Source organism: Oncorhynchus keta, chromosome 20, assembly GCF_023373465.1.
Source record: "Oncorhynchus keta strain PuntledgeMale-10-30-2019 chromosome 20, Oket_V2, whole genome shotgun sequence".
NCBI classification, from domain to species: domain Eukaryota; kingdom Metazoa; phylum Chordata; class Actinopteri; order Salmoniformes; family Salmonidae; genus Oncorhynchus; species Oncorhynchus keta.
Window position 1 is genome coordinate 12,898,126 of NC_068440.1, and position 22,928 is coordinate 12,921,053.

General features: G+C 41.6%; 2 protein-coding genes across 2 annotated transcripts; one reads left to right on the plus strand and one right to left on the minus strand.

Annotated features, from left to right (window-relative positions):
* The first annotated feature begins 1,378 nt into the window (after positions 1-1,378).
* On the plus strand, positions 1,379-13,238 carry LOC118399420 (E3 ubiquitin-protein ligase TRIM35-like). Its single transcript, XM_035795479.2, has 6 exons — positions 1,379-2,048; positions 9,731-9,826; positions 10,061-10,291; positions 10,663-10,685; positions 11,187-11,317; positions 11,500-13,238. The coding sequence occupies exons 1-6, from the start codon at positions 1,416-1,418 to the stop codon at positions 12,048-12,050; spliced, it is 1,665 nt and encodes a 554-aa protein (XP_035651372.1). The 5' UTR covers positions 1,379-1,415; the 3' UTR covers positions 12,051-13,238.
* Positions 13,239-14,317: 1,079 nt separating this feature from the next.
* Positions 14,318-18,654, minus strand: LOC118399421 (transcription termination factor 1, mitochondrial). Its single transcript, XM_035795480.2, has 2 exons — positions 18,525-18,654; positions 14,318-17,554 (listed from the first exon to the last, which is right to left on the minus strand). Exon 2 carries the CDS (start codon positions 17,522-17,524, stop codon positions 16,361-16,363), a length of 1,164 nt encoding a protein of 387 aa, XP_035651373.1. The 5' UTR covers positions 17,525-17,554; positions 18,525-18,654; the 3' UTR covers positions 14,318-16,360.
* Positions 18,655-22,928: the final 4,274 nt, after the last annotated feature.

The following is a 22,928-nucleotide window of genomic DNA, read 5'->3' on the forward strand; positions in this document are numbered from 1 at the left end:
CTTGGATGAGGTAATGGTTCTGTGCTAAGTACCCGGAACGAGATTAGAACCTCGTCTGAGGGACCAAACTTAATGATAATTAATAGTGAATGTTATCTGGCTAAGGGATACTCCTTTCTCAAGAAAAAGTATTTCTTTGTGAACAGTTCCTAAGATCTGTGATTCGTCATGTAAGTTGAGAGGGGCGTATCTTGGCTATAAAAGATCTTTGTACATTTCTGTTGGCACTTTTAAATGGTTCATTAGAGATGGTGCATCATTGAAAGTCAATGGATATTGCAAAGCTCTTATTAAACAATATGTAGTTTAAGTATAACTCTGACTAGTGTGTGAAGTTTGTAACTCTCTCCTCATTTGGTAAAGCAGAAAAATGCCACGACAGTATGCAGGCCATGGGAGAACTGGGACATTTTCAGCTTCCAGGAATTGTATACAGATCCTTGTGACATGAGGCTGTGTGCATTATCATGCTGAAAGATGAGGTGATGGCGGCGGATGAATGGCACAACAATGGGCCTCAGGATCTCGTCACGGTATCTCTGTGCATTCAAATTGCCATTGATAAAATGCAATTATATTCGTTGTTCGTAGCTTACGTCTGCCCATACCATAACCCCACCGCCACCATGGGGAATTCTGTTCACAACGTTGACATCCGCAAACCACTCGCACACAAGACGTCATACACGCTACACTGTCTGCCATCCGCCCGGGAAAGTTGAAACCGGGATTTATCCGTGAAGGGGACAATTCTCTGGCGTGCCAGTGGCCATCGAAGGTGAGCATTTGCCAATTGAAGTCGGTTACGATGCCAAACTGCAGTCAGGTCAAGACCGTGGTGAGGATGAAGAGCACACAGATGAACTTCCCTGAGACAATTTCTGACAGTTAGTGCAGAAATTCTTTGGTTGTGCAAACCCACAGTTTCGTCAGCTGTCCGGGTGGCTGGTCTCAGACAATCCCGGTCCATTTTAAATTCAGTCTGTAACACAATAAAATGTGGAAAAGTCAAGGGGTGTGAATACAGGCAGTGTATCTGCTGTGTCCATGCACTCAATTCATAGTATTCACAGTAACAGTGAATTTAAAGTGACCTTGTCTGTAACTTTACAAATTTTGCCCAAGTCTGCTATAGTGACATTTAACACTACTCATGTCAAATAAGGGAATGATCAATTTAATTGTGATATAATTCAGAATTTGCTTGACTAAATAGACTCCTAAACCACGTAAACAGTATATCTTCATATTTGTTACGGTTAAAGTCTGACAGTATTTCAGTCATCTGCACTATTGAACCCGGACGTGATGGCCTTTTATAGATGAACCTTTGAGCTGATGTGCAAGTGATATTGCAATAAACATTTGATCATCTCAAATTGTTCCGAGAAGAAACGCCATTTCAAGGTGTAGACATGGCAGACTCTCTCCTTGAGAAATATCTTTGCTGCCATGTGTGTTCTGAGATTTATACAGACCCTGTGTCTCTTAGTTGCCTCCACAACTTTTGTTTCGGCTGTATTTCCAAGTTCTGGGATGAAACAAAAAATAGTAACTGTCCGATCTGTAAGAGAACATCTTCCAAAGGGTGGATGCCTAACTTTGCCCTGAAGGACCTGGCAGACTCATACACAAAGAAGGAGAAAGGGGTATACGTCATTGACTCAATGACCGATGAAGTGATCGGATCTACAGGCTGTGGGAAGGAAGAGGAGAGAGGGTCCACCAGCTCAGAGAAGGAAGAAATGAGGGCGTCCAAAGATTTACGGATGGAAGAAAAAAGGGAGCCCATAGAATCAGGTGTGGGAAAAAAGAGGGGTTCCACAGGCTCGAGGAGGGAAGAAATAAGGGGGTCCACAGATTCAAGAACTGAAGAAAAGCAAGTTTTTCCTGACCTGGCTGGACAGGTGTTGTGCAGTAAACATGCAGAGAAGCATAAGTGGTTTTGTATGGACGAGGGGAAAGCTGTGTGTAACGTCTGTGAAAATCCAACTCAACACTCTGGACACAAGGTCATTGATATAGAAAAGGCTGTAGTTGACCTCAAGGTAAATGTGTGCATCTGTTTCAAATTTCTACATGTTACTGGTATAATTTTGACATGGTTAGATTAAGTCACATCCCCTCTAACCTCACCTGGTGTAACCTGGTGTTGCTTGCCAATGCCACCTTAGCTGGCTTTTATGAAATCAAATATAAGTTTATTGGTTGCCTACACAGATTTGCAGGTATTATGGTTGTGCAGCAAAATGGTTATATTACTAGCTCCAACAGTGCAACTGAGCAGTGTCTGAATACAGAATATTCAAATGTAGTATGTATTGAACATCTATCATTTGGAGAAGAAAATGGTATGTACAGTAGTAGGTATATTAGGATGAGCTACAGTACAGTGCATTATAAGAAAGTACAGTGCCTTGCGAAAGTATTCGGCCCCCTTGAACTTTGCGACCTTTTGCCACATTTCAGGCTTCAAACATAAAGATATAAAACTGTATTTTTTTGTGAAGAATCAACAACAAGTGGGACACAATCATGAAGTGGAACGACATTTATTGGATATTTCAAACTTTTTTAACAAATCAAAAACTGAAAAATTGGGCGTGCAAAATTATTCAGCCCCCTTAAGTTAATACTTTGTAGCGCCACCTTTTGCTGCGATTACAGCTGTAAGTCGCTTGGGGTATGTCTCTATCAGTTTTGCACATCGAGAGACTGAAATGTTTTCCCATTCCTCCTTGCAAAACAGCTCGAGCTCAGTGAGGTTGGATGGAGAGCATTTGTGAACAGCAGTTTTCAGTTCTTTCCACAGATTCTCGATTGGATTCAGGTCTGGACTTTGACTTGGCCATTCTAACACCTGGATATGTTTATTTTTTAACCATTCCATTGTAGATTTTGCTTTATGCTTTGGATCATTGTCTTGTTGGAAGACAAATCTCCGTCCCAGTCTCAGGTCTTTTGCAGACTCCATCAGGTTTTCTTCCAGAATGGTCCTGTATTTGGCTCCACCCATCTTCCCATTAATTTTAACCATCTTCCCTGTCCCTGCTGAAGAAAAGCAGGCCCAAACCATGATGCTGCCACCACCTTGTTTGACAGTGGGGATGTTGTGTTCAGGGTGATGAGCTGTGTTGCTTTTACGCCAAACATAAGATTTTGCATTGTTGCCAAAAAGTTAAATTTTGGTTTCATCTGACCAGAGCACCTTCTTCCACATGTTTGGTGTGTCTCCCAGGTGGCTTGTGGCAAACTTTAAACGACACTTTTTATGGATATCTTTAAGAAATGGCTTTCTTCTTGCCACTCTTCCATAAAGGCCAGATTTGTGCAATATACGACTGATTGTTGTCCTATGGACAGAGTCTCCCACCTCAGCTGTAGATCTCTGCAGTTCATCCAGAGTGATCATGGGCCTCTTGGCTGCATCTCTGATCAGTCTTCTCCTTGTATGAGCTGAAAGTTTAAAGGGACGGCCAGGTCTTGGTAGATTTGCAGTGGTCTGATACTCCTTCCATTTCAATATTATCGCTTGCACAGTGCTCCTTGGGATGTTTAAAGCTTGGGAAATCTTTTTGTATCCAAATCCGGCTTTACACTTCTTCACAACAGTATCTCGGACCTGCCTGGTGTGTTCCTTGTTCTTCATGATGCTCTCTGCGCTTTTAACGGACCTCTGAGACTATCACAGTGCAGGTGCATTTATGCGGAGACTTGATTACACACAGGTGGATTGTATTTATCATCATTAGTCATTTAGGTCAACATTGGATCATTCAGAGATCCTCACTGAACTTCTGGAGAGAGTTTGCTGCACTGAAAGTAAAGGGGCTGAATAATTTTGCACGCCCAATTTTTCAGTTTTTGATTTGTTAAAAAGTTTGAAATATCCAATAAATGTTGTTCCACTTCATGATTGTGTCCCACTTACAATTTTGCAGATTAACACTGGAGTGATAAATGATCAGATGGGCATGTACAGGTAGAGATATTGGTGTGCAAAAGAGCAGAAAAGTTGTATCGGTTAAAACATTCGTTCCAGTAGTACTATGGTGTTGGCTAGGGATGAAAACTGAGAGTACTTGTAGATGATTCTTCACAAAAAAATACAGTTTTATATTTTTATGTTTGAAGCTTGAAATGTGGCAAAAGGTCGCAAAGTTCAAGGGGGCCGAATACTTTCGCAAGGCACTGTACATATAATATACTAGTAGCCTTACAACTTTTTATTTATTATTAATGCCAATGGGGTAGTTGAGCCCGTACGGGAGTTGTAGCGATGAGACAAGATAGTGGCTACTAAAAAACAATTAGATACCACAACGAAATGTATTTAATTTTTTTATTTAATATTTTTTACCCATTTTTCTCCCCAATTTCGTGGTATCCAATTGTTTTTTAGTAGCTACTATCTTGTCTCATCGCTACAACTCCCGTACAGGCTCGATGAAGGTTGAAAGTCATGCGTCCTCCGATACACAACCCAACCAAGCCGCACTGCTTCTTAACACAGCGCGCTTCCAACCCGGTGGGATTCGAGATGGGAAGCCAGCCGCACCAATGTGTCGGAGGAAACACCGTGCACCTGGCAACCTTGGTTACTTCTGTGCTGGCCTTAGCTTTAGCCTGACTGACTGCATTGCATAGAGGTTCACGGGAATCGGGCCTGCGCGCCCGGCCCGCCACAGGAGTCGCTGGTGCGCGATGAGACAAGGATATCCCTACCGGCCAATCCCCACGGACCTCCCGGTCGCGGCCGGTTACGACAGAGCCTGGGCGCGAACCCAGGGTCTCTGGTGGCACAGCTGGCTTGCCAATGCTATTTTCTATGCTTGTTTTCACTTAGCACCCATATCCCAAAGTATTATGTCGGAATTTATGAGGTTTGCCAGATTGGAATAAAATCTGTCTTTCTCTTTTTTTGTGTGAAATCGATGAAGGTATTTGATTGGGGAATGGGGATACATGTTCATGATGATCAAGCCTTACATAAAAAAAAAATGTGTTTGGTTTAAATTCCCCTGGTGCAACTGCAACAGTATTTGCATCTAGAACGAGTCTGGACTATGATCAATTAAGCCATTCCAATACAGTTCAACAGGTTAATGTAAAATAATGAATTATGTTGGCTTATACACTAAACACCAAGGCAGTTTAATGATTATTATTATGGTCGTGTCAATCATGTTAAGGTGCCTTCGGAAAGTATTTAGACCCCTTGACTTTTTCCACATTTTATTACATTTCAGCCTTATTCTAAAATGGATTAAATAAATAAAAATCTTCAGCAATCTACATACACTACCCGATAATGACAAAGCAAAAACAGGTTTATCAATATTTTGCAAATGTATTAAGACTAAAAACAGATACCTTATGTGCTTAAGTATTGAGACCCTCAGTGCTTAGTTTTTTTTTTTACCTTTATTTTACTAGACAAGTCAGTTAAGAACAAATTCTTATTTTCAATGACGGCCTATGAACAGTGAGTTAACTGCCTGTTCAGGGGCAGAATGACAGATTTTGTACCTTGTCAGCTCGGGGATTTGAACTTGCAACCTTTCGGTTACTAGTCCAATGCTCTAAACACTAGGCTACCCTGCCGCCCGTTGTTGACGCACCTTTGGCAGCGATTACAGCCTTGAGGCTTCTTGGGTATGATGCTACAAGCTTTAAAAAATATATATTTTAGAATAAGGCTGTAATGTAACAAAATTTGGAAAAAGTCAAGGCATCTGAATACTTCCCGACTGCACTGAATATACTTATGCTAATGTAACAAGGCATATGCTACCGCCTCTGCCCAGAGACCTACTTGGCTTTCATGGCAACGACCATTAGAGTTGACTTTGTCCCTACATTGGTGGCAGCATTGGGACCACTTCCTGCTCAAGGCTAGTTATGTGATCTAGTGGTGAGATGTTTTTCAACAATGTGTTGGGTGTAATTACATTGATATATCTAGTGAACAATGGATAAGCAACAATGGGTGTGACAGATATAAGTAGGTGTGATCAAGACTTACGTGAAAGTTGCCTGAAGCTGAAACGAAAGTGCTATGCCCTGACCAGTTATTCAGAAGAAAATCCTCTGACTGACAAATTTACATAATTTATTAAGAAGGGACCAAAAACAAAACACATTCTACACATTTACAAACTACCTGTTAAAAGTGTTATTACAACCATGGTGTTATTGTTACTGAAGCTTATATATCTAATAACCTGACATTGGTCCATCCACATCATTTAGCTAGACAAATAATGTGTGTTATGCAGCAAAACACAACTATCCTTTTTTTAGGATGCAAACCAATAATATGAATCACTGTTGATCCATCCTGTTCTGATCTAATGAAGTGGATGTAGGATTTTCACCGGCCTAGAATCAAGGCCTTTCCCAGTCATGAAAGACGAAGCTAGGCCCATCTTAGTTCTCATTGGCAAAGACTGAATTCAAGTTAGGGGTTGTATGTCAGACACTCCTATTCCACTTTGCCCAACATGTTATACCCCAGAGGTTGTAAATAAACCCTTTTAAAGTAGATAACTTGTATCCTTTTTATAGCGCTGTGAAATCCATAGTTGAATGGCTTCAAACTGAGCATTTCTTACTGGAAATTGCTGCTGAAATTGAACATAGCTTAGGGTTAGGGTACTGACTCTCCTATGCCACTTTTTCCTAACATCTTATACCCCATAGGCTGTAAATAAACCCTTTTTAAGGTGATATAACACACAAAAACGCACAAAATCTGCAGAAAAACTTTTGTACATATTTGCACGAATTGAGTGTGAGATTGTGTTGGCATGAAAGGTCATAAGTACAGTTGAAGTTGAAAGTTTATATGCACTTCGGTTGGATTCATTAAAACTAGTTTTTCAATCACTCCACACATTTCTTGTTAACAAACTATAGTTTTGGCAAGTCGGTTAGGACATCTACTTTGTGCATGACACAAGACATTTTACAGACAGATTATTTCACTTATAATTCACTGTATCACAATTCCAGTGGGTCAGAAGTTTTACATCCACTAAATTGACTGTGCCTTTAAACAGCTTGGGAAATTCCAGAAATGATGTCATGGCTTTAAAAGCTTCTGATAGGCTAATTGACATCATTTGAGTTAATCAAAAGAAGTCAGCCAAGACCTCAGAAAAACATTGTCGACCTCCACAAGTCTGGTTCAACCTAGGGAGCAATTTCCAAACGCCTGAAGGTACCACATCCATCTGTACAAACAATAGCACACCAGTATAAACACCATGGAACCACGCAGTAGTCATACCGCTCAGGAAGGAGACGCGTTCTGTCTCCTAGAGATGAACGTACTTTGGTACGAAAAGTGCAAATCAATCCCAGAACAATAGCAAAGCACCTTGTGAAGATGCTTGAGGAAACAGGTACAAAAGTATCTATATCTGTCACGCCCTGACCTTAGAGATCCTTTTCATTCTCAATTTGGTTAGGTCAGGGGGTGTGACTCGGGTGGGCAATCTATGTTTTCTATTTCTTTGTTGGCCCGGTATGGTTCCCAATCAGAGGCAGCTGTCTCTCGTCTCTGATTGGGGATCATACTTAGGCAGCCTTTTTCCACCTGTAGTTTGTGGGATCTTGTTTTGGTACTGTGCTGTTTAGCCCTACTAAGCTTTACGTTTCATTTGTATTTTTTTTTCGGTGTTTATTGAATAAAATAAGATGCACGCCTACCACGCTGCACCTTGGTCCGATCCTTCCATCGACGAGCGAAACAATATCCACAGTAAAACGAGTCCTATATCGACATAACCTGAAAGGCCGCTCAGCAAGGAAGAAGTAACTGCTCCAAACCCGCCATAAAGAATTCAGACTACGATTTGCAACTGCAAATGGGGGCAAAGATCATACTTTTTGGAGAAATGTCCTCTGGTCTGATGAAACAAAAAGAGTACTGTAAGGCCATAATGACCATCATTAAGTTTGGAGGAAAAAGGGGGATGCTTGCAAGCCGAAGAACTCCATCCCAAATGTGAAGCACGGGGGTGGCAGCATCATGTTTTGGGGGTGCTTTGCAGCAGGAGGGTCTGGTGCACTTCACAAAATAGATGGCATCATGAGGTAGGAAAATGATGTGGATATATTGAAGCAACATCTCAAGACATCAGTCTGGAATTTAAAGCTTGGGGCAAATGGGTCTTCCAAATGGACAATGACCCCAAGCATACTTCCAAAGTTGTGTCAAAATGAACAACAATGTTAAGGTACTGGACAACAAAGTCAAGGTATTGGAGTGGCCATCACAGAAAAACTGACCTCAATCCTATAGAAAATTTGTGGGCAGAACTGAACAAGCGTGTATGAGCAAGGAGGCCTACAAACCTGACTCAGTTACACCAGCTCTGTCAGGAGGAATGGGCCAAAATTCACCCAATTTATTGTGGGAAGCTTGTGGAAGGCTACCCAAAACGTTTGACACAAGTTAAACAATTTAAAGGCAATGCTACCAAATACTAATTGAGTGTATGTAAATTTCAACAATTGGGTTGAAGATGGGTGATTGTGGAAGCCAGGTCATCTGATGCAGCACTCCACTTTTTTACAAGGATTAAATGTCAGGGATTGTAAAAACTGAGTTAATGTATTTGTCTAAGGTGCATGGAAACTTCCGACTTCAACTGCAGATGCACTTGTTTTGAGATCCACGTGTGCACATTTGTTCATATCCTTTGCTAGTTAGTGAGTTATTAACCCAGCTATAGATAATTTGTTGTCAGCACTGGGGGAGTGACTGCTTCCTACAAGAGCACAAAATGTGCACATTTCTAGACATCTTTGAAAAGGGAGTCAAGCAAAGAGCTTTGGGGGGCAGTGTTGTATTTTGAGACAGGCTTGAATAAGCTAAGTAGCCAATGGGCAGAGGGTAGCATCATTTGTCTGATTCTCTGTAATAATGGTACAGTGTGCATTTTATTTTGTAAAGTGGTTTCTTGCATCAAACAACACCTCTTTGTCTGAAGGACAAGTGGATTATCGGGTTAATGTCAAGCCCAGCATGTTTTTTTTGAAAGGTCTCGTGGAATGTAGGCCTACATTGAACACCACACATTGGCTGCTACTGTAGGCTGAATGATAGAACAGCTATTTCCATGTTGAAATGTTATGGGATGCATTTACTCCATTGTTTTTTATGGTAGGCCTACTTATGACCAAATAGCCACAATAGCCTACTTTACCACTGAAACGGCAACTTAAAACGGGTACAGCCTCAGTGTTCACAGTAAACCTGTGCTGGAAGTTGCACAGAATTTTCACAACCTTATATTTTGCGCTCAGCAGCCTTGAAATGTGTTCAGTGCCTACATTTGTTTTTGAGGAACCATTGCAGCTAAGCACAGGAAAAGTCCTTTTAGCTAACCCCTCACCTAACCCTTGAACCTATCTCCTAAACTTAACCCTAACCCCTTGTCTTTCTAACAGTAGCCACCTAGCTAGAATTCGTAACATGCCATACATTTAGCAAATTCATAATATATACGTTTTTCAAATTCTTAACATATAATACGGATTGTAATTCGTAACATATCATACGAAATGGGTGATCCATTTCCATTTCACATCCATGAATAAATACATACCATATGAAACAGAACATATACTAAATGGAGTGTCCTGGATTTACCTACAGAATAATATGAAATACTCTGAGACCAGGTTGGGCTATATTAACAACCTGTACAATGTCACACAGGAAAAGCTGAAGCTGTACATGAAGCCTATGCAGGACAATCTGAAGAAATGTACTGAGACTGAGAGAAAATACAAGCATATTGTTCAACACACAAAGGTAAGTGTATTGGCAATGGAAGCAACAAAATAAAATACAAATATAGAATTTTATCTGAATTAAATTGAACAGACTTTTTTACTTTATACTTTTTAAATTGGTTCATTTGTGTTTTCTATTAATTGTTCTGAAATGTTCTAACTATTCTTCAATTTTTCTACCTTTCTAACAAAATCACGACATCATTAGCCCCAAACAGTTATTTTTGCTAATTATGATGCTTCATTGTCATAGACACAGTTGGTGGACACTGAGAGGCAGATAAAGGAGGCTTTTGAGAAGCTTCACCAGTTTCTGAGAGATGAAGAAAAGGCCAGACTAGGTGAGCTGAGGAAGGAAGAGCAGCAGAAGAGAGATACTATGACCACAGAAATTAAGATCATTCACGACCAAATCTCATCTCTTACAACGGGTATCACTGCTTTGGAACAAGACTTAAAGAAGCAGGATTTGCGCTTTCTGAAGGTATGAACAAAGTGAATCCCAAAACTAGACGGCAAACATTGCATGTTGCATCTGTTAGTTAGGATAACGGACATGCAATGCTAGCGGTTTAGCTTGAGATTAGATAAGATAATTTTACAGTATCACCACCACAATATTGCAGTGCAATCAATGTGATTGTGAGTGACGTATACTCCCCAAGGTGCTGTTGCTGATAAGAATAAAGAGACATTGCTGCAGCTTTTGGGAAGGTATCCATTATGGTGATGGCTTTGATTCCTTGTCTAAGGTTTAATCGGTTGTTTTCTGCACAGGATATTCCAATGTGTTCTTGACTATATTCTAGCATAATATGATTAACATTCAGTTTTTCTCTGTCTTATCATTGCTAGAGCTACAAAAACATCCAAATGAGGTACGTCCAATATATTTTCTTTCTCAATATTATACGGTATCTGCTTGTTACTGATATAGAGAAATTACTCCTCTTACACATAAACGATATGGCCTAAAAATCACATCTCAATATTTGAATGGATGGTGTTCATGGATTGCTGGAAGATCCTTGGTGTCAAACTCAACCCCAGTACAATTGTACTGGAACACACCAATGTGCATCATCAATGCATGCAATGATCAAGCAGAAATATGGAATCAAGCTGCCATATTGGATTAGCAATAAATCAAAGCATACTCTTAATTGATGTGCTACTTCTAACTTGACCAAAAACCTTAGAGACAGACTTGGTTTGAAGCATCTCAGATTGTTTGGGCATTAATTTAAAACATTTTGATATCAGGTTCATTGATTTCCAGTTTTTTTTTATGCTAACATTAGCGGTTAGGAGGACACATTCCTTGTCCATAGACTCCTTACAAGCTAAGGAGAACACTCACCCATTATTATGATTTACAGTTGTAGGGCCCAGCTGCAGTGCACACCACAAGATCCTAAAATATTATCGGGAGTGCTCATAGATGTGGCCAAACACCTGGGTAACCTCAAGTTCAGAGTCTGGGAGAAGATGCTGGTGATTGCTAACCACAGTGAGTAAGAGTTCAAATAGAATATGTTTGTGATTAATATGTATTGTAGATGATAGAGTAGGTTTAACATAACATTTTATTTGTTGTAAAACTTGTCTTTATAGTCAGTTTTCATGATGTAGCTATACCAAAGAAAAGGTATACACTGTATAGAACTAACAGAGTATCTCCTTATCTTCAAGCTCCTGTGATTATGGACCCCAACACAGCTCCCAGCTTTCTCACTTTGTCTGATGATTTGACCAGTGTGCGAAACTCAGGCATGCAGCAGATGCTGCCAGATAATCCAGAGCGATGCACGTTTAACGCAAAAATGTTGGGTTCTGAAGGGTTCACCTCAGGAAAGCACAGCTGGGAGGTGGAGGTGAGGAACCACCCCAGCTGGAATTTGGGTGTGGCAAAAGATTCAATCAACAGAAAAGATAGGACATTCGCAAATCCTAAATATGGAATCTGGGCAATAGGTTTAGAAAACAGTGAGTATACAGATCCAGAGGCTAGGCTTCTTGCTCTGAAGAGGAGACCCCAAAGGGTTATGGTGCAACTGGACTACAGCGGAGGGGAATTGTCCTTCTATGACCCCCGTGACATGTCAAGAATCTACACTCACAAAGACACATTTAATGAGAGACTCTTCCCATACTTCTCTATTGGAAAATGTAAAGATGCCAGTGAACCTGGATTCATCCAGATCTGCCCCTCAAAGGTGTCTCTAAAAGTGGTGTCATCGTAAATTTAACGAGGAATTTTTCATAGATAAAGGCATCGTAGAAAGCCTTTATAGTGGGATATGGTACGTCATTCCTTGTAGACTGAATATAAATGTTCATGAAAGGTAGTGTTTCATATTTAGTAGAAATTCAACAAATACATAATTTAGAGTCATTGAGGAATATATCATGAACATGTGGATATTCAAATATACAGAGTTGGTGTCATATTAGTCTGCTAATTCAACTTGAATGACAATCTAATCTACTTTAATGACAATCAAAAGGGCATGTTATAAAACCCTTAAATCAATTATTAAAATGTAATAATTAAATTGCTGTGGGTAATGATTGACTCTTGTACCCAGCTCAGCTTTTAGCTGTAAAGCTTTTGACACGTAGCGGTAAAGTTATTGTAACCTTTTCTTGATCCAATTCTTCCTTGTGTTCTCAGAAAGGAGGATGTATACGTAAGGAAATAGTAACACATTTATGAAAGCAAGCATAATAAAGCTTTGGGTTGACATAATCTGATTTGAGTTATTGTAGTACCGGATTCTAACACCAGAGGGGGCCTGTCCATCATTGGAATAAAAAATTTCCTATTCTACTATGAATTAGATTTGCTCACCTCCTGCGTCCTCTCTCGCCTCCTTTTGAAAAAGGTCCAAATGAATCGAAGAGAGTCTGCGAGGAGAGTGAACGTGGATGGAAATCTGATTGCTTGAAAACGAGACAGTCCTTCTCAAACTCGCAAGTCATTAGGCAAATTACGTTTAAAGGGGTGGATCCCAAAATAAATGTGTAAAGTGATAAAAACAAATGTTAATTTTTTAGATAAAACAATAAGTTCCATTTTTTTTTTAAACGTGTGCATATTTTTCTCCTCTGACAAAACAAAAGCTGATTCAAAGTGGGTGTGTCTGATTTAAAAACGTCTGCATACAAGTGTATAGTGTTGGATTCGACATTTTGAACATTGAGCCATTAAAGACATGATAGATCAGACGCATAGTTTATTAAGGGGTGAAAGAGACTGGGTCTCTGTAGAAAGACAGATAGCTGTGGAATGTGTTGGGAGACAAGAAGAGAGCGATGTGCTGATACAGGGGAGACAGATGGACCTCTGTGGATTAGATGAAGGAGGGGTTAAGGTCAGGAGGTGAGGACAGATTCTCTTAAGGAAGTAATAAATGTTTGTTATCCTGTTACCCTCTTTATTATCTTCCTGTAGAGCCATAAAATGTAAGGATTGGAGAGAAGGAGGAGTGTTTTAAGTGGGATATAAATATCTGGATGGGGCAAATGTTGGGTTTTCTGATTACAGCTGTCCAGAACTTTTAGGAATAATTCAACTTGGTTAAAGCTTCTCTAGTGTCCGCGAGTTATTTACTCTGAAAAACAAGAACCTAACAATAGTCAATGAAAGTTGGCTATGGTGCTGGAGAGTAACTTTTACATTACTACATTCCTAATGAAAATAATCAACTTTTTCCTCAGTACATTTTCCCTGACACCCAAAAGTACTCGTTACATTTTGAATGATTAGCAGGACAGGAAAATTGTCAAAGTTACGCACTTAACATGAGGTCATCCCTACTGCCTCTGATCTGGCAGACTCTAAACACAAATGCTTAATTTGAAAGTGATATCCGAGTGTTAGTCTGCCACTGGCTATCCGTAAATGTAAAAAACAAGAAAATGGTGCCGTCTGGTTTGTTTATTAAGGAATTTTAAATGATTTATACTTTATCTTTTAATACTTAAGTCGCTTTGGATAAAAGCGTCTGCTAAATGGCATATATTATTATTATTATTATTATTATTACTTATGTATATTTTTGCAATTACATTTACTTTTGATACTTAAGTATATTTAAAACCAAATAAGTGAAGACTTTTACTCAAGTAGTATTTTATTGGTTGACTTTCAATTTTACTCAAGTCATTATCTATTAAGGTATCTTTACTTTCATTCAAGTATGACAATTGGGTACTTTTTCCACCTACCAACAAATTGAAACACTCCTCAAACACTTATTGGTTTTACCGAAACGATCATCTCCCTCTTTCATTCTCTTGTGTTAGCAGAATGCCATCCATTCCTTAGTTCAATGAAAATTGCACTGTAGCTTTTCACTGTAGAACATGGATAAAGTTATATTGAATACCATTAATTGCAGGGAGCCTCTCTCTGCAGGTTTTCAGATAAACGCACTCAATTCAAGATATATAACTTTCAAAATACAGAAAATGACATTTTAAATCCATAAGGTTAATTAAGGTTAACTGTCATTTTATTACAGTTTATTGGCATATATTTGCATCAAACAGAGAACATACATGACTATTACTTATAGTAAACCGAATGCATCATATTTTGTGATGCAATTCAAACAACCTTGATTTTTCACACATTCATTCATTCAGCCAGATTCAGTGCATTCAAAGAATTCAGACACATTGACTTGTTCCACATTTTGTTACGTTACAGCCTTATTATAAAATGGATTCAATAGTCCCCCCCCCTCACTAATCTACACACAATACCCCATAAAGACAAAGGAGCAACAGGTTTTTAGACATTTTGAAATATGAAATATCACATTTTCTAAGTATTCAGACCCTTTACTTTGTTAAAGCACCTTTGGCAGCAATTACAGCCTTGAGTCTTCTTGGGTATGATGGTACAAGTTTGGCACACCTGTATTTGGGGAGTTTCTCCCGTTCATCTCCGCAGATCTGGCTGGGCCACTCAAGGACATTGAGACTTGTCCCAAAGCCACTCCTGTATTGTCCTGTTGGAAGGTGAACCTTCGCCCCAGTCTGAGGTTCTGAGCGCTCCAGAGCAGGTACTCATTAATGATCTCTGTACTTTGCCCCATTCATCATTCCCTTGATCCTGACCAGTCTCCCAGTCCCCGCCGTTGAAAAGCATCCCTGCCACCACCATGCTTCATCAAAGGGACGGTGCCAGGTTTCCTCCAGACGTGATGCTTGGCATTCAAGTCAAAGAGTTCAATCTTGGTTTCATCAGACCAGAGAATCTTGTTTCTCATGGTTTGAGAGTCTTTAGAAGCCTTTTGGCAAGCTTCTAGCGGGCTGTCATGTGCATTTTATTGAGGAGTGGCTTCTGTCTGGCCATTCTACCATAACTGCCTGATTGGTGGAGAGCTGCAGTGATGGTTGTCCTTCTGGAAGGTTCTCCAATCTCCGCAGAAGAACTCTGGAGCTCTTTCAGAGTGACCATTGGGTTCTTGGTAACCTACCTGACCAAGTCCCTTCTCCCCAAATTGCTCTAGGAAGACTCTTGGTGGTTCGAAACTTCTTCCATTTAAGAATGATGGTGGTTAATGTGTTCTTGGGGCCCTTCAATTCTGCAGAAATGTTTTGGTACCCTTCCCCAGATCTGTGCCTCGACACAATACTGTCTCGGAGGTCTACGGACAATTCCTTCGACCTCAAGGCTTGGTTTATGCTCTGACATGCACTGTCAACTGTGGGACCTTATATAGACAGGTGTGTGCCTTTCCAAATCATATCCAATCAATTGAATTTCCACAGGTGAACTCCAATCAAGTTGTAGTAACATCTCATGGATGATCAATGGAAACAAGATGCCCCTGAGCTCAATTTCAAGTCTCATAGTAAAGTGTCTGAATACTTATGTCAATCATTTGTAATACAACTAAAAACCTGTTTTGCGTTGTCATGATTGGCTATTGTGTGTAGATCGATGAGGATTTGTATTTATTTAATCAATTTTAGAATAAGGCTGTAACGTAACAAAATGTGTAAAAAGTCTAGGAGTCTGAACACTTTCCGAATGCACAGTAAGCTAGGAAGAAAGGAGTTTGGCTGATTTCTCATCAGACAGCTCATCTGGCAAAAAATAAGTTTGAGAATCTGTCAGTGAAAACAGTGTACTGATGATGCCTCTTGGTAGTTTACAGTTCTGTAAAACCATTGGTAAGTTCAATAAGGTGCCTCAGAATCAATCATGAGAAATACATTGACACAGTATTACAATACAGTTTGTTAGCTTACGTAAAAATCTAAATCATAGTTCAAATATCATGACACTACTTTACATACTCTTTTTGGTTCAAATTAAAATAAATGTTTCCTGATACTGACATGATTCTCTTTATCATTGACTTGTTTTTACCTACCGTATGTATACCTAGCTTATTACAGCTATGCACAATCAAATCCTATAGTTTAGGAGGAGGACAGTGATATGTAGAGGTTATGCTTCCGGCAGCAATGAAAAAATCTAGTGCAAAAAAAAATGTCTGATTCATTCTAAGCATAACCCAAATGTTGATACAACTCATTCCTCTGACGAGAGAGCCAGTCTTTCCAACTTGGCGTCGAAACGTTTTCGGCTAGAGTCCAGAATGTTGATGCCGTTCTTTTCAAAGTCATACCGGAGTTTATGCAGCTCCTCCAGTCGCCCTGTGATGTTCTGCGTGCTGTACTCCAGGACTTTAGGTTTCTCCAGTATCTGCCTCATAGTGATCCCTCCCTTTAATAGACAGTCCAGTTTTGAACTCAGCGTATCCGACCCGATGAACAGCACAGTGGGGTAGCAGACGATCAGTTTCTTGACGTCGACTTTCCGACAGCCGAGAGACGCCAGCTTCTCCTGAAGTATCTTGAGGTTTCTCTTCAGGTACTCGTTAGAGAGGTCCAGGATTTCTGCCCCAGCACCCTGCAGCAGAGCTAGCAGCTCCGGATCACTCATCTTGAAAGTCGCCTTGAGGAAGTCAATGTTTGCCTTCACCCTCTTGGTGCTGCGGATGAGGATATAGAGGTTTCGGGAAATCACTACCTTGGCGAACTGCCCAGGGTCCTCTCCACCCAACTCGGCGCACACATCTTCCAGGAACTCCACCATCTGACGGTTGAGCTCGACACTGTTGGAGAAGGTCCGTGGCGCCGTGGTCAGCAGGCGGTGGAGGTCCTTGGCGTTGAGGCCCAGCGAGCCCAGGAACACGATGTTCTTCTCCAGGTTGTCGTTGTCGCTCGAACGGAAGAAGGACTCGGGCGAGCGGTCCAGAATGCTGACGATTTCGCTGTCGCTCTTGAAGACACTGCGCCACATCGCCCAGCGTTGCTCCAAGTGCTCACCCGAGCGAGTGATGGCTCGTGGGTACCGGGAGATGATGCCGGCCACCACTTTGCGGCTGGCGCCTTTGCCATGGAGAAAGTGAGCCAGACCTTGCTCATTGGTGATGATCTTGCGAAGCACTCCCGGTTGGCGCTGGCGCACCATCTTCACGTCCACCCCCATGAAGGTCAAGCTCTCCAGCAAGGACTCATTCTCAGGCCCCACTGAAGGCTTTGAGTCGCTGAGGGGTGCAGTGACAGTGCAAAGCCCCCTGGGAAGACCGACAGATGTCAGCTGGGCGGGAGATAAGACAAAGCGGCGAAAAGCTGGTACAAGGGTTCTGTGAAGGCCTAGCAGACCCTGGACTCCTGGCATTAATGTCATATTCAACACTGTTGAAACATGACATCAGACCTAGAAGATAAAAATACAAGATAATATTATCAATAAATTCTACCTCCAGTGAAATTATAGTAGACATTTAAAGTCTACTGAAATCATTAATGATACTGATCAAAGTCAAGCTACTTTGTGCATTCTCGAAGCAGGACGAGATATTATAAAAAAGGTTTCTCCAAACAGCTGTGCAAAGAATAGTCATTTTATAGGCCCTCAGTTTGTGCACCATTCAGCAGCACGGCAGTAGCTTCTAGCTATAATTAATACCAGTCCCACATATACAAGCTATCAGTGTTAACAATCTATTGTAAGTGTTTCATGGAGATAAGTAGCTAGTTATAACAGCCTAGCTAGCTAAATGTAAGCAAGCATTTAGCCTGCATGCTAGCTGACGTTGCTGGGAATTAGCTTGCAAAAAACGGAGCTAAATACAATTATATTTCAACTTACTCGGTCGATTGTCTATAAGCTTGATCCATATGCATTGGAGGGGACAAACATCTAATGGAACTTCATTACCAAACGTAGGCAGAGAGGAGGTAAATCTACAACAGACCCACGTTTGGAACGTTTAATTTATGTTCTATTAGATTCTTTTTCTCAATTTCCCCCTGAATAAGGACCAACCCTACGGACAATCGGCAATGTTTAAATTGAATGTTCCTTAACTTCTGACAGACTATCCGTTTTTTTGTAAGCTAATTCCAACGATAGTGTGTAAATACTAAGCGCTGCTAAAAGCAGTTACTTACTTACGTTAGTCATTAGCTACTGTAAATTATGCACTACTGATCCTTAAGAATTTATGCAATACCAACCGGACATATTTGGTCTACTCTCCCATTGACAGTGCACGCTTTGTGCCACATTGAAAATGCTTTTAAATACATGAATTTGCTTGTGTACTATTACAGTAACTAACATTAGCTAGCTACCTAAACAAATCCTTATTGAAAGTTAGCTATTTGTCTTAATAACTGCTCACCCTTCTTTTGTTTGGTTTCTCCTCTACCACACACTGCATACCGTTTCCCATTGACCAACAAACGAGGAACAAGCAGGTAGTTTGTTTACATTCATTTCCGGTCAAGCCTTTAGCGCTCTCTTGCTGCGGGGGTGGACGTGCAGTTTGTAATGCCATGCAATATATAGCAATATATAGCAATACGCTAGAGGGCGCCAGAAGTCCTTGGATGGCGCTATTCAATTTCTGTAAGAGGTGTATCGGAATAAACATAATATTTGTTATTCCTGCCTCCTGTAATTCTGCATTTGCTATCATATTTATATAATTGGCTTTCTTTACCATATGACAGAGTTATATAGGCACAACGTTGTGCTACTGTATGTTTACAGGCCCAGTGTAGTCAAAATTGTTATACGCCACTGAAAGGGCTTTGGCCAGGGTAGGCCGTCATTGTAAATAAGAATTTGTTCTTAACTGATTTCCCTAGTTAAATAAGGTTAAATAAAGGTTAAATAAAATAAAATGAAAAAAAATATAAACAACATGTAAAGTGTTGGTCCCATGTTTCATGAGCTGAAATAAAATTCCCAGAAATGTTCCATATGCACAAATAGCTTATATCTCTCAAAGTTTGTGCACAAATTTGTTTACATTTACATTTACATTTAAGTCATTTAGCAGACGCTCTTATCCAGAGCCACTTACAAATTGGTGCATTCACCTTATGACATCCAGTGGAACAGCCACTTTACAATAGTGCATCTAAATCTTTTAAGGGGGTGAGAAGGATTACTTTATCCTATCCTAGGTATTCCTTAAAGAGGTGGGGTTTCAGGTGTCTCTGGAAGGTGGTGATTGACTCCGCTGTCCTGGCGTCGTGAGGGAGTGTGTTCCACCATTGGGGAGCCAGAGCAGCGAACAGTTTTGACTGGGCTGAGCGGGAACTGTACTTCCTCAGTGGTAGGGAGGCGAGCAGGCCAGAGGTGGATGAACGCAGTGCCATTGTTTGGGTGTAGGGCCTGATCAGAGCCTGGAGGTACTGAGGTGCCGTTCCCTCACAGCTCCGTAGGCAAGCACCATGGTCTTGTAGCGGATGCGAGCTTCAACTGGAAGCCAGTGGAGAGAGCGGAGGAGCGGGGTGACGTGGAGAGAACTTGGGAAGGTTGAACACCAGACGGGCTGCGGCGTTCTGGATGAGTTGTAGGGGTTTAATGGCACAGGCAGGGAGCCCAGCCAACAGCGAGTTGCAGTAATCCAGACGGGAGATGACAAGTGCCTGGATTAGGACCTGCGCCGCTTCCTGTGTGAGGCAGGGTCGTACTCTGCGGATGTTGTAGAGCATGAACCTACAGGAACGGGCCACCGCCTTGATGTTAGTTGAGAACGACAGGGTGTTGTCCAGGATCAAAGGTTCTTAGCGCTCTGGGAGGAGGACACAATGGAGTTGTCAACCGTGATGGCGAGATCATGGAGCTGAGCAGTCCTTCCCCGGGAGGAAGAGCAGCTCCGTCTTGCCGAGGTTCAGCTTGAGGTGGTGATCCGTCATCCACACGGATATGTCTGCCAGACATGCAGAGATGCGATTCGCCACCTGGTCATCAGAAGGGGGAAAGGAGAAGATTAATTGTGTGTCGTCTGCATAGCAATGATAGGAGAGACCATGTGAGGTTATGACAGAGCCAAGTGACTTGGTGTATAGCGAGAATAGGAGAGGGCCTAGAACAGAGCCCTGGGGGACACCAGTGGTGAGAGCGCGTGGTGAGGAGACAGATTCTCGCCACGCCACCTGGTAGGAGCGACCTGTCAGATAGGACGCAATCCAAGCGTGGGCCGCGCCGGAGATGCCCAACTCGGAGAGGGTGGAGAGGAGGATCTGATGGTTCACAGTATCGAAGGCAGCCGATAGGTCTAGAAGGATGAGAGCAGAGGAGAGAGAGTTAGCTTTACATCCCTGTTAACGAGAATTTATAATTTTCCAAGAGAATCCATCTACCTGACAAGAGTGACATATAAAAAAGCTGATTAAACAGCATAATCATTACATTACACAGGTGCACCTTGTGCTGGGGACAATAAAAGGCCACTTTAAAATGTGCAGTTTTGTCACACGACACAATGCCACAGATGTCTCCATTTTTTAGGGTGTGTGCAATTGGCATGCTGACTGCAGGAATGTCCACCAAAGCTGCTGCCAGAGAATTTAAATTAACATTATCTTCCGTAAACTGCCACCAACGTCATTTTACAGAATTTGGCAGTACGCCCAACCGGCTTCACAACCGCAGACCATGTGTAACCACACCAGCCCAGGATCTCCACATTCGGCTTCTTCACCTGCGGAGTTGTCTGACTAGGGTGGAGGTGTTGCTGAAGAATATTTATGTCTGTAATAAAGCCCTTTTGTGGGGAAAAACTCATTCTGATTGGCTGGGCCTGGCTCCCCAGTGGGTGGTTCTGGCTGCCAAGTGGGTGGGCCTATGCCATCCCAGGCCCACCCATGGCTGCACGACATAACCTGAAAGGCCGCTCAGCAAGGAAGAAGCCACTGCTCCAAAACCGCCATAAAAAAGCCAGACTACGGTTTGCAACTGCACATTTAAAAAATATATATATATTTAACCAGGTAGGCTAGTTGAGAACAAGTTCTCATTTGCAACTGCGACCTGGCCAAGATAAAGCATAGCAGTGTGAACAGACAACACAGAGTTACACATGGAGTAAACAATTAACAAGTCAATAACACAGTAGAAAAAAAGGGGAGTCTATATACAATGTGTGCAAAAGGCATGAGGAGGTAGGCGAATAATTACAATTTTGCAGATTAACACTGGAGTGATAAATGATCAGATGGTCATGTACAGGTGTGCAAAAGAGCAGAAAAGTAAATAAATAAAAACAGTATGGGGATGAGGTAGGTGAAAATGGGTGGGCTATTTACCAATAGATTATGTACAGCTGCAGCGATCGGTTAGCTGCTCAGATAGCTGATGTTTGAAGTTGGTGAGGGAGATAAAAGTCTCCAACTTCAGCGATTTTTTGCAATTCGTTCCAGTCACAGGCAGCAGAGAACTGGAACGAAAGGCGGCCAAATGAGGTGTTGGCTTTAGGGATGATCAGTGAGATACACCTGCTGGAGCGCGTGCTACGGATGGGTGTTGCCATCGTGACCAGTGAACTGAGATAAGGCGGAGCTTTACCTAGCATGGACTTGTAGATGACCTGGAGCCAGTGGGTCTGGCGACGAATATGTAGCGAGGGCCAGCCGACTAGAGCATAGAAGTCGCAGTGGTGGGTGGTATAAGGTGCTTTAGTGACAAAACGGATGGCACTGTGATAAACTGCATCCAGTTTGCTGAGTAGAGTGTTGGAAGCCGTTTTGTAGATGACATCGCCGAAGTCGAGGATCGGTAGGATAGTCAGTTTTACTAGGGTAAGCTTGGCGGCGTGAGTGAAGGAGGCTTTGTTGCGGAATAGAAAGCCGACTCTTGATTTGATTTTTGATTGGAGATGTTTGATATGAGTCTGGAAGGAGAGTTTGCAGTCTAGCCAGACACCTGGGGACAATGGTCATACTTTTGGAGAAATGTCCTCTGGTCTGATGAAACAAAAACAGAGCTGTTTGGCCATAATGACCATCGTTAACTTTGTAGGAGAAAGGGGGATGCTTGCAAGCCGAAGAACGCCATCCCAACCGTGAAGCACAGGGGTGGCAGCATCATGTTGTGGGGGTGCTTTGCTGCAGGAGTGTCTGGTGCACTTCACAAAATAGATGGCATCATGAGATAGGAAAATGATGTGGATATATTGAAGCAACATCTGAAGACATCAGTCAGGAAGTTAAAGCTTGGTCGCAAATGGGTCTTCCAAATGGACAATGACCCCAAGCATACTTCCAAAGTTGTGGCAAAATCGCTTAAGGACAACAAAGTCAAGGTATTGGAGTGGCCATCCCAACCCCCGACCTCAATCCCATCGAAAATGTGTGGGCAGAACTGAAAAAGCATGCGCGAGCAAGGAGGCCAACAAACCTGACTCAGTTACACCAGCTCTATCAGGAGGAATGAGCCAAAATTCACCCAACTTATTGTGGGAAGCTTGTGGAAGGCTACCTGAAACGTTTGACCCAAGTTAAACCATTTAAAGGCAATGCTACCAAATACTAATTGGGTGTATGTATGTAAACTTCTGACCTATTGGGAATGTGATGAAAGAAATAAAAGCTCAAAAAAAAGCATTCTCTCTACTATTATTCTGACATTTCACATTCTTAAAATAAAGTGGTGATCCTAACTGACCTAAGACAGGGAATTTTTACCAGGTTTAAACTGTGTTTAAATGTATTTGGTTAAGGTGTATGAAAACGTCCGTCTTCAACTGTATACAGATAAATAAATACAGAAAAAAGAAACAGAAGGCATTTTA

Coding starts and splice junctions, on each gene's coding strand:
- LOC118399420 (XM_035795479.2), top strand. CDS start 1,416: ATGGCAGACTCTCTCCTTGAGAAATATCTTTGCTGCCATGTGTGTTCT. Junction 10,292..10,662: donor AGGATTTGCGCTTTCTGAAG/GTATGAACAAAG, acceptor TATCATTGCTAG/AGCTACAAAAACATCCAAAT. Junction 10,686..11,186: donor TACAAAAACATCCAAATGAG/GTACGTCCAATA, acceptor TATGATTTACAG/TTGTAGGGCCCAGCTGCAGT.
- LOC118399421 (XM_035795480.2), bottom strand. CDS start 17,524: ATGACATTAATGCCAGGAGTCCAGGGTCTGCTAGGCCTTCACAGAACC.